The 14,717-nt window shown below is 51.1% G+C and overlaps 1 protein-coding gene across 8 annotated transcripts in view; it reads right to left on the bottom strand.

Annotated features, from left to right (window-relative positions):
* The window catches only part of Ank1 (ankyrin 1), a 178,917-nt gene that overhangs the window by 81,884 nt on the left and 82,316 nt on the right, over window positions 1-14,717 (bottom strand). For 5 of the 8 annotated variants that reach the window (XM_021219247.1, XM_029532290.1, XM_029532291.1 and 2 more), the window contains exon 2: window positions 6,021-6,122. In XM_021219247.1, coding sequence (XP_021074906.1) covers window positions 6,021-6,122 — 102 coding nt within the window. Of the gene's footprint in view, window positions 1-6,020; window positions 6,123-12,332; window positions 12,743-14,717 lie in introns of those variants that run through there. The other 3 variants (XM_021219250.1, XM_021219253.1, XM_021219254.1) reach the window with 1 other exon arrangement.

The following is a 14,717-nucleotide window of genomic DNA, read 5'->3' as shown; positions in this document are numbered from 1 at the left end:
GAGGCCAGCCTGGTCTTCAAAGTGAGTTCCAGGAAGGAAGGAAGGAAGGAAGGAAGGAAGGAAGGAAGGAAGGAAGGAAGGAAGGAAGGAAGGAAGGTGGCCCGGGCAGATGGGCCTAAGCAGCCATGACCTCTGCTTGGGTGTTTTAATTGTCTGCCATTGCTAGAGCAGGTGCTTTATCTGGAAGACTCTGCTGTCCTAGCCTTGTTTGTCCTGTACATGTTCTGGTCACCTTGTAACAGAAGTGGGAAGCTCTTGAGGCGTCCATGATGAGGAAACGGTAACGGTGACATATCCCTCCATGCAACCAAGAACACCTTGCTCTTCAACTGTCCGTTGGTCCTCAGAATCAGCAAGACAGACATCAAATGGAGTAGCCCCTGCCAAACCTGAAACACTATTTCCCTTTTAAGAAAATAACCCACATTCTTGACAGAGGTTCCAGCAGGCTCCAGAGCACAGGCCTTGCCTTCTTCTCTTTCTTTGACAAAAGCCACACTCGTGCAGTACCAGATGTGGAACCGTCTGCACCCAGGCAGCAAGGCTTAATTAAGAGTTTGAAGGTTTTCTGCACGACTGTGGGGCATAGGCAGAATCTGGAACCACGTGGTTTAATGTTATTCTAGGCTTGCTATTTATTCTAAAACAACAGGTAACACAGGACAGCAACAGGCCCATCGATTGGTCTGGAGTCAGCCTCCAAGCTTGAGAAATGTCCTCCTCAATCTCCTTCTTGCATGTCCCAGGATGCCCCTGAGACACCTGCATTCCTCTGAAGGTCCTTGTTTCTGTGCAACGGAAGATGCGATGCAGGGCTCACCTACACTAGGCATGTCACAACAGCCCCGGAAGTACATGTGGCAGACATCAAAATCTTCTCTGGCTCCTACGTGGCCGGGAGAATGCTTTGCCTGTACCCTCCCAGACACAGGCAGGCTTCCCGCCTCGGTTCTTTAAGGGCAGGTTGTGGTTCTTCCCATGCCTAGTACAGAAGTTCACGGCCATCATATGCGCTCAGCACTGGGACTGCAGATGTACCACTGCGGCCACCCCAGAGGCCCTCTGCTGCTTCAGTTCCAGCACATGGGGCGGTCCCACGTGTGTGGCCATGAGCAGGGGTTGTCCTGGTAGCTTGCTTCCCTTCATGTGGCTAGTTGGCAGTGGGAGAAGCCAATCCACTCACCCTACACAGTCTATTTTTAATCACCGTAGTCTCCAGGCTATGATATTTGATTCTACAGAACGGTTTCTAGATGGCACCGAGAGCTGGATATATGAAGCCTGGCAGGAGTATGCTCACCCCCCCGGGCAACACTCCCCGGCCACACTGTCCTTGCTGCTCCCAGACAAAGCAACACTTCCTAATCTGGGGTTCCACATACTTCTATTCCCAGAAACCACCAGGCTCTCTCCTTTCCTTTGTCCAGGCCTCTCAAAAGTTATCTCTGCCTGCCAGGTACCAATCATCCCATAAGGATGTTGCTTAGCACGCTTTTCTGCCTATTGTGTCTTCCCTTTGTTAGCATGTAATACTCAACCTGTGTGCTCTGCCGGGCCAGTACAGTACCTAGAATGGAGCCTGGCACACAGTAGCTACTTAATAAACATGCAGATAAAGACTCTACAGTGTGGCTGTATACTGAGTGGCTTGTGTCCCTTTTCATGGTGCTAGTATGAGCCACTTGTTGGGGACCTGTCTCAGGTCACCTTCCCTTCCCGTCTGAGTTCCAGCCTCAAAAGTCCCTGCTGCTGTCTGTCTATCCCCACTGTCATCTGTCCTTACACTACTCAACTGGTCCTGTCCTGGCTAGTTTTGTGTGTCAACTTGACACAAGCTGGAGTTATCACAGAGAAAGGAGCTTCAGTTGGGGAAATGCCTCCATGAGATCCAGCTGTAAGGCATTTTCTCAATTAGTGATCAACGGGGAGGAGGGTCCATTGTGGGTGGTGCCATCCTTGGGCTGGTAGTCTTGGGTTCTATAAGAAAGCAAGCTGAGCAAGCCAGGGGAAGCAAGCCAGTAAAGAACATCCCTCCATGGCCTCTGCATCAACTCCTGCTTCCTGACCTGCTTGAGTTCCAGTCCTGACTTCTTTTGGTGATGAACAGCAATGTGGAAATGTGAGCTGAATAAACCCTTTCCTCCCCAACTTGCTTCTTGATCATGATGTTTGTGCAGGAATAGAAACCCTAAGACAGTGAATTTACCATACACACACACACACACACACACACACACATTGTATGCTTCCAGAATACATGGATAGTGTCACCCTCCTAAACCACACCCCCAGGGTCATTCTGGAAGTCCCTCTACCCATTCCAGTTCACGATCCAGGCTTATTGGTTCTGTTTCTTCTCCTCAGCCATTACTTTTATCCAAGCCATCACTAATATTCTTCTGGACTACTGCAGCGGCCACATAGCCGGCCCTCCCACTGTTTTGGGTACAGTCCCCAGTGTGAGCCTTTACATCACACCTCCGATGACTGTACTCATGCTATGCTAGAACCCCAGGCTCATCTTCCTTTGGCCTTAGTATAAAGATCAACATCCTTAACGTGGCTGCATCTGCAAGCAGGAGGGCTAGCTGGTCCGGATGCACTGACACAGTTGTGCAGGTCTCCTGAGAGGTCTCCTCTCCTCTCAAATCCATTCCGTCAGCCATCAACTTCAGAGTTAAAGCCTGGGACAAGCGTGTAGGTGCACATACATAATGCACACATGTGCATACCCTAGTCAGGCCCTGGAGTGTGCTGTCCAGCTGCGTAAGGTCAAGCTCTTGTCACTGGTAAGAAACAGCTCTATCCGGTTTTACCTCAACTCCCTGCCTATCTACACTCATCCATAATGGCTGTCTCTTCCTTAACCTCAGCCCAGCTCTCAGTTCCTCTGTCCCTTGCTTATGTAAGAGACCTTAAGTTGTCTCTGACCTCTGACCTTTCATTCTAGATCAGGCTCTGACATAGTTAGGGTTTTACTGCTGTGAACAGACTCTATGACCAGGGCAACTCTTATAAGGACAACATTTAATTGGGGCTGGCTTACAGGCTCAGAGGTTCAGTCCACTATCACTTTGACGGGAAGCATGGCAGTGTCCTGGAGGAGCTGAAAATTCTGCATCTGACTACTTCCAGGAGAAAACAGTCTTTCTGCACTGGGCAGAGCTTCCAAGCCCACACCCACAGTGACACACTTCCTCCAGTAAGGCCACACCTACTCCCTGAGTCAAGCATATTCAACCCACCACAAGCGTCTATGTATTATATTCTACTCACAATATCCTAGACCAGTGGTTTTCAATCTTCCCAGTTACCTAACCCTTTGTTACAGTTCCTCATGCTATTATGGCCTCCAACCATAAAATGATCTTCATTGCCACTTCGTAACTGTAACTTTGCTACTGTTGTGGCTCATGATGTACATATCCGTGCTTTCTTATGGTCTTAGGTGACCCCTGGGAAAAGGGTCATTTGACACGCAAATGGGTTTGTGACCCACAGGTTGAGAACCTCTGTCCTACATCTTTCTTTCATGGCCTTAGCTATACATGATTATTTGGTCATCAGCTCTTCCTGCCCACAGGGGTAAAGGGCCAAGATTAATCTATGTCCCCGCACCCAGGAAGACACAGGATGTGGGGGTGGAGCTAAAGATTCATTGATGCTGGAGCAAGTGATAAGGCAGGAGGTATGGAGACATTGGTGTTGTGTGGATTCATGTGCACCCCTGTGGGAGTGTCTTCTGTAAGCAGAAGAATGGTGACAGGAACTTCTAATCTGTCCTGGGCACTCATGTCTCTCAGATAAGCTCATTTCCTTTATGTACAAGTGTCGAAGTGCGGTCTTCTGCTGTGTATTGTAATGCTAAGTACAGGCCCCCAAGACCTGGTTGTCCCACATACAAGAGAGTCTTCATGTAGACCCAAGTGAGCTGTGTGAGCTTGGCCCCAAGATATTTCTGATTGGTAAATAAAGATGCTGTCAAGCCAATAACTGGGCAGAAGAGACATAGGTGGGTGTGGGGTTCCTGGACTTGGGGAGTCTAAGGAGGACCATGAGGAGAAGAAGAAGATAGAAGAGGAAGTCATCATGAGTTGTCAGAACATGGCCCTGAGGGCTGGCCAACTGGAGTTCAAAGCAGCCCAGATGGAACATAGTAAATAGTAACTCAGGGTTCTCAATAGGAAGGTAGATTCTAATAGCATAGAGAGTAGGTATGGGCCCAGCTCTTGTGCTGTTTAAGCCTTTTTGTAAATAATAAAAGTTGTGTGCCGTTTATCTGGGAATTGAATGATCAAAGGTAGAGTACAACATAGAACGCCTGGAGAAATTATCCTCTTTTGGCAAACACCTGTGACTCCTGCCTCCGGAGTGCTTTTTTGAAAGGGTGTGTTCACATGAGGTGAAGCCTGGGTGTCTTACCGCCATCACTAGCCCCTGGCCAGAAGACAAAAGCTTGTGTTTAACCACAAGCAGTAAGGATGTGTCACAGACAGTGAGCTTGGCAGCAGTGGGCTATCTCAGTCCCTGGTACCTTTCATTTCCTGGGTGTGGCAGGCAGGTCTGTAGATGGAAACCTAAGGCAGAATCCCTTCTGCACTGACGACATACAGGCCCTACATTGCCGGGAGCCCAAGAGAGAAGGGGTCAGCAAATCACCAAGGATCCTATCTATCTCTTGCTTTCATCTTCTGAAACCTACAGAGAGCCAGTAAAGATGGAAGGCCAGAGATTACAGCTGCCCCTACAGGAGGCCCTCAAGACGAAGCCATCCCTCGATGTCTCCAAACCCTCCACTGCCACAGTCAGCCAGACACAGCCTCTGGCACTCAGCTGCCCCCATTTCAGCTCAGGGGTTCCTTGAAGACTGGAGGATTAACCCTTGAAAGGCCTCCCTGGGGCTCTGATACCTCTGGAAGTTTCATGTCAGATAGAAGTCAATGAATCTTGGGACCTCCGGGGGTTGGGGCTGCTCACTCAGCCCAGAGAGAGGCTCTGGGTTGTGATAAAGAGGATGCTTGTTTTTTTCTCTCAGACCCATCTACCAAGACCTCCTCCTTGGCCCCAGGCCTTATCCATGACTCCTTGCCCAAAGCAATGCATTCAGAACTCTAGCCAGTCTCTCTTCCATTCACATGGGACATCTGGTTCAAGCCCTGTGAGTTCAGGGTCTGCGTGTACGTGGCTGTGTGTCTTTCTGGGTGGGAGATGAATATGGGAGACGACAGTATCCTTCTCCTTACCCTGCCTGTCAGCTTAAGTCCAACTCACACACTTACCACCCTGCCCCCAAGTCCACCATCATACCCATCTTCCCTCCCTTGCTCTTGTAGCTGTGGGCTGAAGCTCATACAAGACCAACTCAACCCTAAGGGGATCTTGCCCCTTGGGAAGGGGAAGGTTGTGTTCGACAATTTTAGCCAGGCCTGGAGGGGCAGGGAGAGGACAAGGTGGGGAGCGGGTGGAGCACAGAGGCAGGTGTCCATTTGCATTCTGGGAGTTTGTCGCTGTCGTTGGGGATATGCCAAGCAAACCTCTACCACATTAAACTGTGCTAAAGGGAAGAAGGCGGGCGTAGCAGGACAAACACGATGGATTCCATTAGTATGAGGTTCCCCAGGGTGGTCAAGTCCCTAGACATTGAAGGCAGAAGGTTGTCTCCTGCAACACTCATGCCCAGGAACTCTAAAGACTGCTGATGTGTAAGAAGATCTATACCATTGCTCCAGCATTGGTTTAGGGCTCCTCCTGAGCTCAATGTCAAAGATCGCTCCTAAGACAACAGTGGAATACACAGCGACTTCCAAGGGAGAGGCTGCAGAGGCCTGGCCTAAGCCCAGTCCCACTACAGGAGCAAGGTAGCCTTTCTATCTATAAGACCTAAGCTGGAAGGTTAACACACAGCAAACCTCAGCAGGAGCTCCAGAGACTTTGGGGGCACTGGGAAGGGTGCCATGCAGCAGGGCAAGTCCCAAAGCTCTCGGGACACCCGAAAGGACGCGCTGTCTCCACCCACTGACCTGGTTACAAGTGTTAATGTCCACTCCATTGCGCAGGTGATCCAGAGCCTTGTCCAGGTTTCCCGAGCGTGCCGCCCGCAGGAAGCTGGTAGCAGCATCGGCCTGTGGAGGGCGGAAACAACAGGCTGTGAGCGTCCCCGTGCGGCAAGGATCTTAGCGTCCTCGTTGTGTGCACACAACCTCCCCAGTGGTGGGTGGTCTCAGCACCTGAAGGTCTGGATGTGCAGCTGCCTTAGAGCTTGGGTTTCCCTCCCTTTGGGTACTGGATCCCATGATTAGCCTTGCAAGGACTGAGGAGAGAACACCTTTGAGAGTGATCCCAAACCAGTTCCAGGGTCGAACACTCAACAAGGCTGGTTTTGGTTGCTCCCAAGCTGCAGAGCCTTCCTCCATTTCCTGTCCACCCCTTGCTGCCCCTACTGTTATTAGGTATTGAACCCAGGTCCTCACACATGCGCAGCACAGACTCTACCACCACTTTTTGTTTTTTTAATTTTGAGAGAGAATCTCACTAAGTTTCCCAGCCTGGCCTCAAACTCTCTGTAGCCCAGAGAACCTCTAATCTTCCTGTCTCCGTGCCCCCAAGTCACTGGGACTGCAGGTCCGTAGCTCCAGACCTGGCCTGTTTGTGTTCTTGCTGGGGATTAGGGTATCATACAGGCTTTGGTGCCAAAGAGTCGGCAACACAGGCCAGTGTGAGCTTCACATTTTTAGAAATAAGCATGTGGAGATATTAGTCTCCAGCTACAGCCCTAAGTGGCAGGTCCCACTGTGGTCTCCATTTTACAGGAGAAGTCGCCAGAGAGTGGAGAGCTGTGGAGACAGTGTAAGGTCATGCTTGAGGTAAGACCTACAGCTGGACTCCAAAGTAGGTAACATGACATCTTAGGTTCTTTTTAAATTTATTTTTATTTTTGTAATAAGAAATCGTTTTTAATTAATGTTTTATTACTTCCAGATTATGCTCTTTTTTTAAAAAAAAAAGATGTATTTATTAATTTTTTTGAGTATTTTATTTAGGTATATGTAAATGGAACTGGAGTCACGGAGAGTTGTAAGCTGCCACGTGGGTGCCGGAAACCAAACCTGGGTTCTCTGGTAGAGCAGTCGGTGCTCTTAACCCTTGAAAGATATCGCCAGCCCCAAATCTGGGGCTCTTAATCTCCCAGCTTTCCTGCAGGCCCTTACTAAGCAGGTGCTCACCTCAGTCATTTTCCCTTCATCGCCTGCCATTTGGTCACCTGCCACAGGTACCACCAGCACCGCTTGGACCACTGCTGTCCCAAGCACTGGATTGCACTAAAGGTGAATGAATGTCAGCCTGTAGTGAGAGTCAGGTCCACAAGGGCAGACAGGACAGTGGGCAGAGAGGACAGTGGGCAGAGAGGACTGGAGGGTGGAAAAGGCTCCTCGTGGCAGTCCTGGGTCCTGACTGAAAGCTGGAATCGGGAGAAGACTTTCTAGTACCCTCCATGGTGCTCCTGAGGAGTAGCAGGTGATGAACACAGAGCGAGAGTGTGCTTAACATGGGAGAGTGGCCATGTAGTAGAGGCCTGAGTGTGTGTGTGGGGGGACCTCCAAAAGAGCCAACACCCTCATCCCCACCATCCATGCTATCTCCTCCTTTGCAAAGAGTCTGCGCAGAAGTCAAAAACTTGCCGTTCTTGAGATGAGATCAGCCTAGATTCCTTAGGCCAGCCCTCAGTCCAGAACTCAGTGTCCTTAGGAAAGATGGAGGAGGAGGTGCACCCAGAGGGGAGAAGCAGAGACGGGGAGGGGGGGCAGGCAAGGGGGGAATGAGCCACGAGCCAGGTGGCCTTGAAGAAGACAGGACACAGAAAAGCTTCCCTTGTAGACAGAGCGTGGCCCCGTTTCTGCTTCGTTTAGATGATTGGTTATCCTGCCTGGTAGGGGACAAACTCCTATTGTTTTGAGTCATCTCGTTTGGGCACGTTGGTATCAAGGCCACAGAGAACTAATGCACGTTAGTGGTCAGATTCCCTGAATGGGCAATGGTACTTGAGACTGCAGTCCACAACCACTGATCTCAGATAAACAGTCCGACACTAACCTCTCCCCCAACAAAGGGCCTCTGTGCCACCATCCATAGCAAGCACACACTGTAGTGGGAAACAGTCATGAATACCGAAACCTTTCCCGAGAGCCCGTCTTCCTTGGGGCCATGTATATTCCTATCATGCAAATTTGAGTCCAAGCCCAAGGCATGCTCCCTTTTCCTGCCCTGTTACATCAGGAGGCCTTCTTCTCTCCTTTCTTGTGCCCTGAGGCATTTTTGGGCTGTGGCTACAGGCCTGCCCCTGGCTACTTTCTGGACTCCACGGTTCTGTCTTACTCTGGTCCCTGCATCCATCTTGTTTGCCTTAAAGGTCCTGCTGCGCACCTCTGCTACAGGACACTGTAGCAAGACATTAAGAATTTAGTATCTTTACATCTAGAAATGGCTAGGAAGGAACTTGATGTTAGATTAAAAGATTTTTTTTTGTTGTTGTTGTTAAATGTATCCTTTTCTCATTTTAGTTGTTTGCTTCTGGGAGCAGGTGCTAAACCCTCTGAGCCCCACCCGAGGCCAGCTTCAGCTTCGGCAGGATGCTGGGGATGCAGGAGACATGAAAAGTGGAGGACTTGCCCACGGGCTCCCCGTGCTCGGCAGAAGCAGCCTCACAGCCTGGATGACAGCTACGTCTGCTGACTTAGAGGGCTTTCTGAACCCAGCGAGAGGGAAAACACATTATTTCCTAGGCAGAAGGGTGTCAAGGAGGCCCTCTCTCCGCCAATGAGCTGGGTTCTCTTTCACAGCACAGTAATAGGATTCAGGATAAAACCCCTGAAAGTGTGGGGATAAAAATAGAAGCAATCTCAGGTACCACTGCCCGTTCAAAGCCCGGTGATAGGAAAGAATGGGACAGATGGGCAGGTGAGCCGGAGCCAATCCACAGTAGAGTGGTTAAGAGGGTTTCTGCAGCCTCTAGAGCAAAACCAGGACAATTCCAACAGCAGGCACCGGGCCAAGTGCACTGCCGACTGCACAGGGGCTGGGGATGGAAGCTAAGGCCTTGCACACACGAGGCAAGTGTGCTACCATCAGCCATAGCCTGAAAGGTGGGTGTAATCGCCAGACCCGTTTAAGAACTGACTACCCTGAGCACTGGAGAGGTGAATGACTCCCCCAGTTCTACAGCTCCGTTTCAGTCTAGGAAGGTGAGCAGCGTGACTAAAGCCCAGGATGCCAAAGTGTTTTATTTTATTTTAAATTTTACCTGACTGTCCATTTGGGTAATTTTGCCAGGAATTAGGCAAGTAAGGGTGCAGTTTATTTAGGTAGGCCCACAGGACCCATCTCTGTCTCTGAGCACTATGCCAAGGCCAATATAGGCCTAGAAAGAATGGCAAATGCCACCTGGGTCGTTAGAAGCACGGCTCTGGGTGAGGCTATGTCCCTTTGCCTTTTGCCTTTCAAAAGGATAGAGTAGTCAGACACAGCAGCATTCTCGGGGTGACGTGCACGTAAGGATGTCACTCCCACTGGCTACTATGTGCCACGCCCTCTAATTCTACAATGGATTTATTGAGGTCCTATTTTAAGTCTGGTATCCCATCGGGGGTGGGAGGAGTAAAAGAGGAGAGGGAGAGAGAAAGAGATAAACTCCGAATGCAGTGGCTGAGTTCTAAAGCGGCCACTGACGCAACATGGGCGCATGGCTTCGCTCCGCCATCATTCATGAGAGCCTCCTGGAAGGTGGGCGGATGATACTCGGGCTATAGAGCCATGGCACTAGTTGGCATACAAGGCCCATCTCTACTATCTTGCTCTTCCAAACCCCACTGCCCATCTGTCGAGTTCAGCTACTCCAATTTAACTCCCTGTGCCTGGCGGGCACAAGCACAGTCTAAACGGTTTAACAGGGAAAGGGAGTCAGGAGAACCCGATGCCTTCCATTAAAGATACTGACCTGAGTAAAATATTAACCAGGAAATCAAAAGTAGCAATACACTAGGCATGTCCCTGGGCTCCGATGAACTAGAACAGAGTTCTGGCCTTTTTGAAGTTCACCCATCCCCTGCCAGGTAGTCTCAGAGGCTGCTATGTGAGAGGAGGCTGGGCTGGGGTCCCCAGAGAAGGCCTGCTCTCTGTCACTCGGTCCACCGATCCTTACTACCACAGTTGGTGATGGAAGGAACATACTCCCCACCCCACCCCACGCCTCCCCATTCAGGCTACAGTGTCTTTGTCCCTTCTCCACGTCTTTATCCCCCTCCTCTCCTCCCCAGCCTGTGCGTGTGTGTGTGTGTCTGTGTGTGTATGCTCAGGTGTACTCCCATGAATCTTTGTATCTTTGTGTGTGCATGTGCACATGTGCACATGTGCATGCATGCCTATATGTGCATGTGTACACATGTGTACGCATATGTGTTGGAACGGAGCATACATTTTTCTTATGTGTTCGGCCCATATCCCTTCCATTTAACCCATGTGCTGTCTCTGAACTTCCTTTTAACACAAGTTCAGAGCTCACGTTACCTTTCAAGCACTCAACATCGATCGATTAATTTGCTCCTCCCAAGAATTCCTTGGGCGGGTTTTTTTTTTTTTTTCTCTCTCTCTTCACCAGATGAGGTGGCCAGCTCACAGAGTTGAGTAACTCATCCGGCCCCACAGCTAGCAGCCATTGGCCAGGATTTGAATCTAGCATATTTCCCAGGTATCTCTCTAACCACCTGCTATCATTTTCAAATGTTCCTAGGGTTCCTCTAAAGTTCAGCGGTAGCTAGAGGACACTTATTTGCCTTCAGAGACTGTGTGTATGTTGGGAGAAGGACATAGAAGAGGAAGAAAGGAATGGAATTGTTGCTGGGACTCAAGTTAGGGAGAGTTATAAGACAGGGTAAATCCCTGGTTACCTGTAATACTCAAACTATCAAATTTGTACTACTTGAGTGGATTGATTCTAATATAATAGCCATGGTCCAGGCGGCTGGTGTTCTGAGAACATGATAATAAATGTCAGTATCCTGTAACTCTGAGTGTGGCTCCAAACTCACTGTAGGCTAGACAACGTATCGTTTCATACTAGTAGGAGAACCGGGAGGCCTCCCTGGTCACACCTCCTCTGGGGTCTGAGCCTGCCTGAGTTAGGCAGAGCCTAACTTCCCCCCATCAAGGTCTTGACTATCCCGTTTCCCTCTGCAAAGATGGGTGGAAACGAATCTGGGCAGAATGAAGTTTCTTTGGCAGAGCCATCGTGGGAACTCCAGGAAAAAAACGATCTCATAGATCCTGGATAGGTGGGGGTCAGGTTGGGGGGTTGGCTCACCCAGCAGCTCAGTGGTAGAGTGCTCCTCTAGCATGTATGAGGCATGGGTTCCACTCGTGCAGCCTAAGTGTAAAATAAGCTTAACACCTAGGTCTGGTCCTCCAGGGCTATAGTCAGACCTCACATTAAAGTCCAGTGTTCCAGCTTTGGTGTATCCGTGGCTTTTATTCTTTGTATTATGCAGAAACAGAGGTGAGGCCCCAGGTCACCGTCATGCCTATGATTACTTTCCAGAAAACTAGGGTGTCAAAAAGCTTTGCAGTGTCCCCAGAACCCTAAACAGACCACAGTTGGATTAAATGAAATGAAAATCAGAGTTACCCGCTGAAGCCGCTCTGTGAATGGGAGCCCTGGGTTCCCCTTTCATCCCTGCAGGGACCCGTCTGGCCTTGGAGGCTTTGTGGTACAGGTGTGTGCAGAGCTGGATGGGCCCCGCATTCAGAAGACCTGCCTGTCCATCCCCAGGTCCTGCTTTCCCACTTGATGTCCTGTGTGTGCCTCAAGTTGCCAGACATGAGTTTTCCCATTGTTAAACAAGAACAATGCCAAGCTGGGCTCTGGCTTACACAGATCTGCTTTCCTGTACCCCATTCATCTCTGCTCCCTGAGGGACCTCGGGGACTTGGGGGTTTCTAAGGACTTGGGGTCAGGCTTGCTCGGGTCAGTGCTGGTGCAGCTGAACCCACAGGGCCCTGACTCTGTCCCCCAGTGAGGGGCAACGCGCCCCAGTGCAGCTGCCCCCTGGCTCCAGGCAGCCTCAGGTCATGCCCGCGGGCGTCTCCCGGGCCCAGCCGGGGCTGGCCGCAGCCTCCAGGCCTGAGGAATTTTCCTCTGGAATCCGCGGAGCCGCGGCGTGAGGCAGCAGAAGAGCAGACCCGGCACGTCCCCGGACGCTTACCACAGGCCACCCCGCGGACCCGGAAAGTTGGCACGCGCCGCCCCCCCGCCCCCCTGTCCCCGCCTCCCGCCGGGCACTCACCACGGGGTCTGACCCCGACCTGCGCGGCCGCTCTGCCATCGCCCGGCGCCCGCTGACACCGGAGCTCCCTCGGCGTTATCTGCTGGGCGGCGTGGGGCGCGCGGGCAACTTAGGAGGCATCTGGCTAAAAATACAGCCGCCCCCCCACCCCCTCCGCGCACGCCTGCTCCGGCGCCCCGACCCTACGCGCGCCGCTAACGCCACCGGGTCATTTTCACTCCATTATCGCGCCAGGCGGGAAAGAGCCACGGTCCTCTCCCCGCCTCCCGCCCCCGGGGGGCAGGCCCCGCCGCCGGTTCCCCGCAGGCCACCGAGCTGCAGGCCCGCCCCGCTGAAGCCGGGCACATGTGGCCAATGCGACCGAAGAGCTCCAAGCTGCACAGCGCTCTCGTTCTCGCCCTGTCTCGGCCGCCAGGGAGCCCGCAGCAGGCCAGCGTGAGCTCAGCAGAGTCTGTTTGTGCCCCGTGGATAATTTGTAGATTTCCAGCTCTTCCATCACATCCAACTCCAGATTGCATAGCCTATTCTAGAGGCTGTGCCAGAGCCCCAGTGAATGAAGCTGAGGAGTTGGGGACAGGCAGGCGTGTGTTAATGTTACTACTGCCTCCCTTTCTCCTCCCTGAGGTGCCCTGGTTGAAATGCCACTTCTGGTTGTGGACCTGGAGGAAGTACCCTGGTTTCTGCTCTGGGATGGTACCCACTTTTCCTGGGGTGGGGGGTGGGGGTGGGTCATTTCAGGCACAGATATCAAAAGCATGTCCAAAGCTGGTGTAGTGTTGGGGTGATACCAACGACTGTTCTAAGCAAGGCCAACTCTGACTGATGGGAAATGGTCAGAGACCAAGTAACAAGGTGTAGGCACTTGCTCTCTTCAAATGACAATCTACACCATGCAAATGCTCTTTTACTAACCCTGCTGTCAGACCTCGTATCTTGTGTGAGGAGTGAGAATGCAGGACAACTGTAAACTAACAGGCATCATCTCGCTCTGCCCTCAGTCACCTGTGAGCTGAGTGGACAATGCTGAGCTCAGAGAGTCACAGTGTAGGCCGGGCACACCACCAGTAAATGGAAGGCCCAAGGCCCAAGCTAAAGGAATCAAGATCCTTCCATAAATAGCTGTCCAAATTCCCAAGAAAACAGCAGTGCTTGGAAAATGGCTCAGTGGATAAAGCCCGAAGTAAAACCATGACGACCAGACACCTACCCACCCACCCCCCACCCCCAGAACACAAACAAATGCCAGACAGCCATGGTGGCCTCATGTAATCCTAGCACTTGAGATGCAGAGTCAGGGGATAAGAGGAAGCTGGCCAGCCACACTCTCTGGAATTAGCTGGCAAGCTCTGTGAGAAACTCTACCTCAGACCATAAAGTCGAGGAAGACACCAGACCTTGGTCCTCCACACACATGGGTTCCCACAGCAAGCATAAACACATATATGTGCATCCAGGTACAAACACATATGTGTACTTCACACACACACACACACACACACACACACACACACACACACACACACACGCAAAATAAAAGAGTGTGAGGTGCCAGGAGGACTGAGGTGATGACCTGAAGACCATGGAGCCATCTAAAGTGTTCATCGAAGAAAATGGTATACATCACGAGCGAGAGCTGTCCAACCAAAAGGTACCCTGACGAAGCCAGCTCCATCTGCAGTTAGCGATACCTCAGCTCTCCAGGACCCCAGCACCACTGGAGGCTGGATGTGAAGACAGACTCGACTTTGGAAAATGCCTATCCTGCTATGCCAAGGTACAGCTGTCGCGTCTCTTCCCTTCTTCCCCATTGCTGAAACACAGGGCGTGCGTAGATTTCTTGCCTGTGTGTCTGTTAAAACTGCCCCCCACCTTCACTCAGAGCCTCTGCACAGAGTGTCAATTAATAAGTCATGGTTACCGGAACAGCCCTGATTGCAGCCCAGTAGAGCATCCCAGGGGATAACAAGCTCCTCTTCCAACATTAATATTTAGAGAGAGAAAGCGCCCCACTCAAATGGAAGATAAATAATGTGTTTTTTTTTAAACCTCCAAAACACCATGTGACTTGCAGAAAGAACTGACAGACTATTTTCAAGCTATTTGAAGTGTGACTAACTTATTAGAACTTAAAATGCACAATTTGGTGAGTTCTGACTTCAGCACACCTCTAGGATACCAGCACCATAATTAAAGGAACGGACGGATCACCTCCAATGTTCCCTAGGTCCCCTCGGCATTCAGTCTCTGCCTCCTGCCTGCTGGTCTACATTCTTTTTTTTTGTTTTTTTCAAGACAGGGTTTCTCTGTGTAGCCCTGGCTGTCCTGGAACTCACTCTGTAGACCAGGCTGGCCTCGAACTCGGAGATCTGCCTGCCTCTGCCTCCC

This window comes from Mus pahari, chromosome 19 (assembly GCF_900095145.1).
Source record: "Mus pahari chromosome 19, PAHARI_EIJ_v1.1, whole genome shotgun sequence".
NCBI lineage: Eukaryota > Metazoa > Chordata > Mammalia > Rodentia > Muridae > Mus > Mus pahari.
The sequence above is the reverse complement of the archived record's forward strand: the minus strand, read 5'-3'. Positions and strand labels throughout refer to the sequence as shown.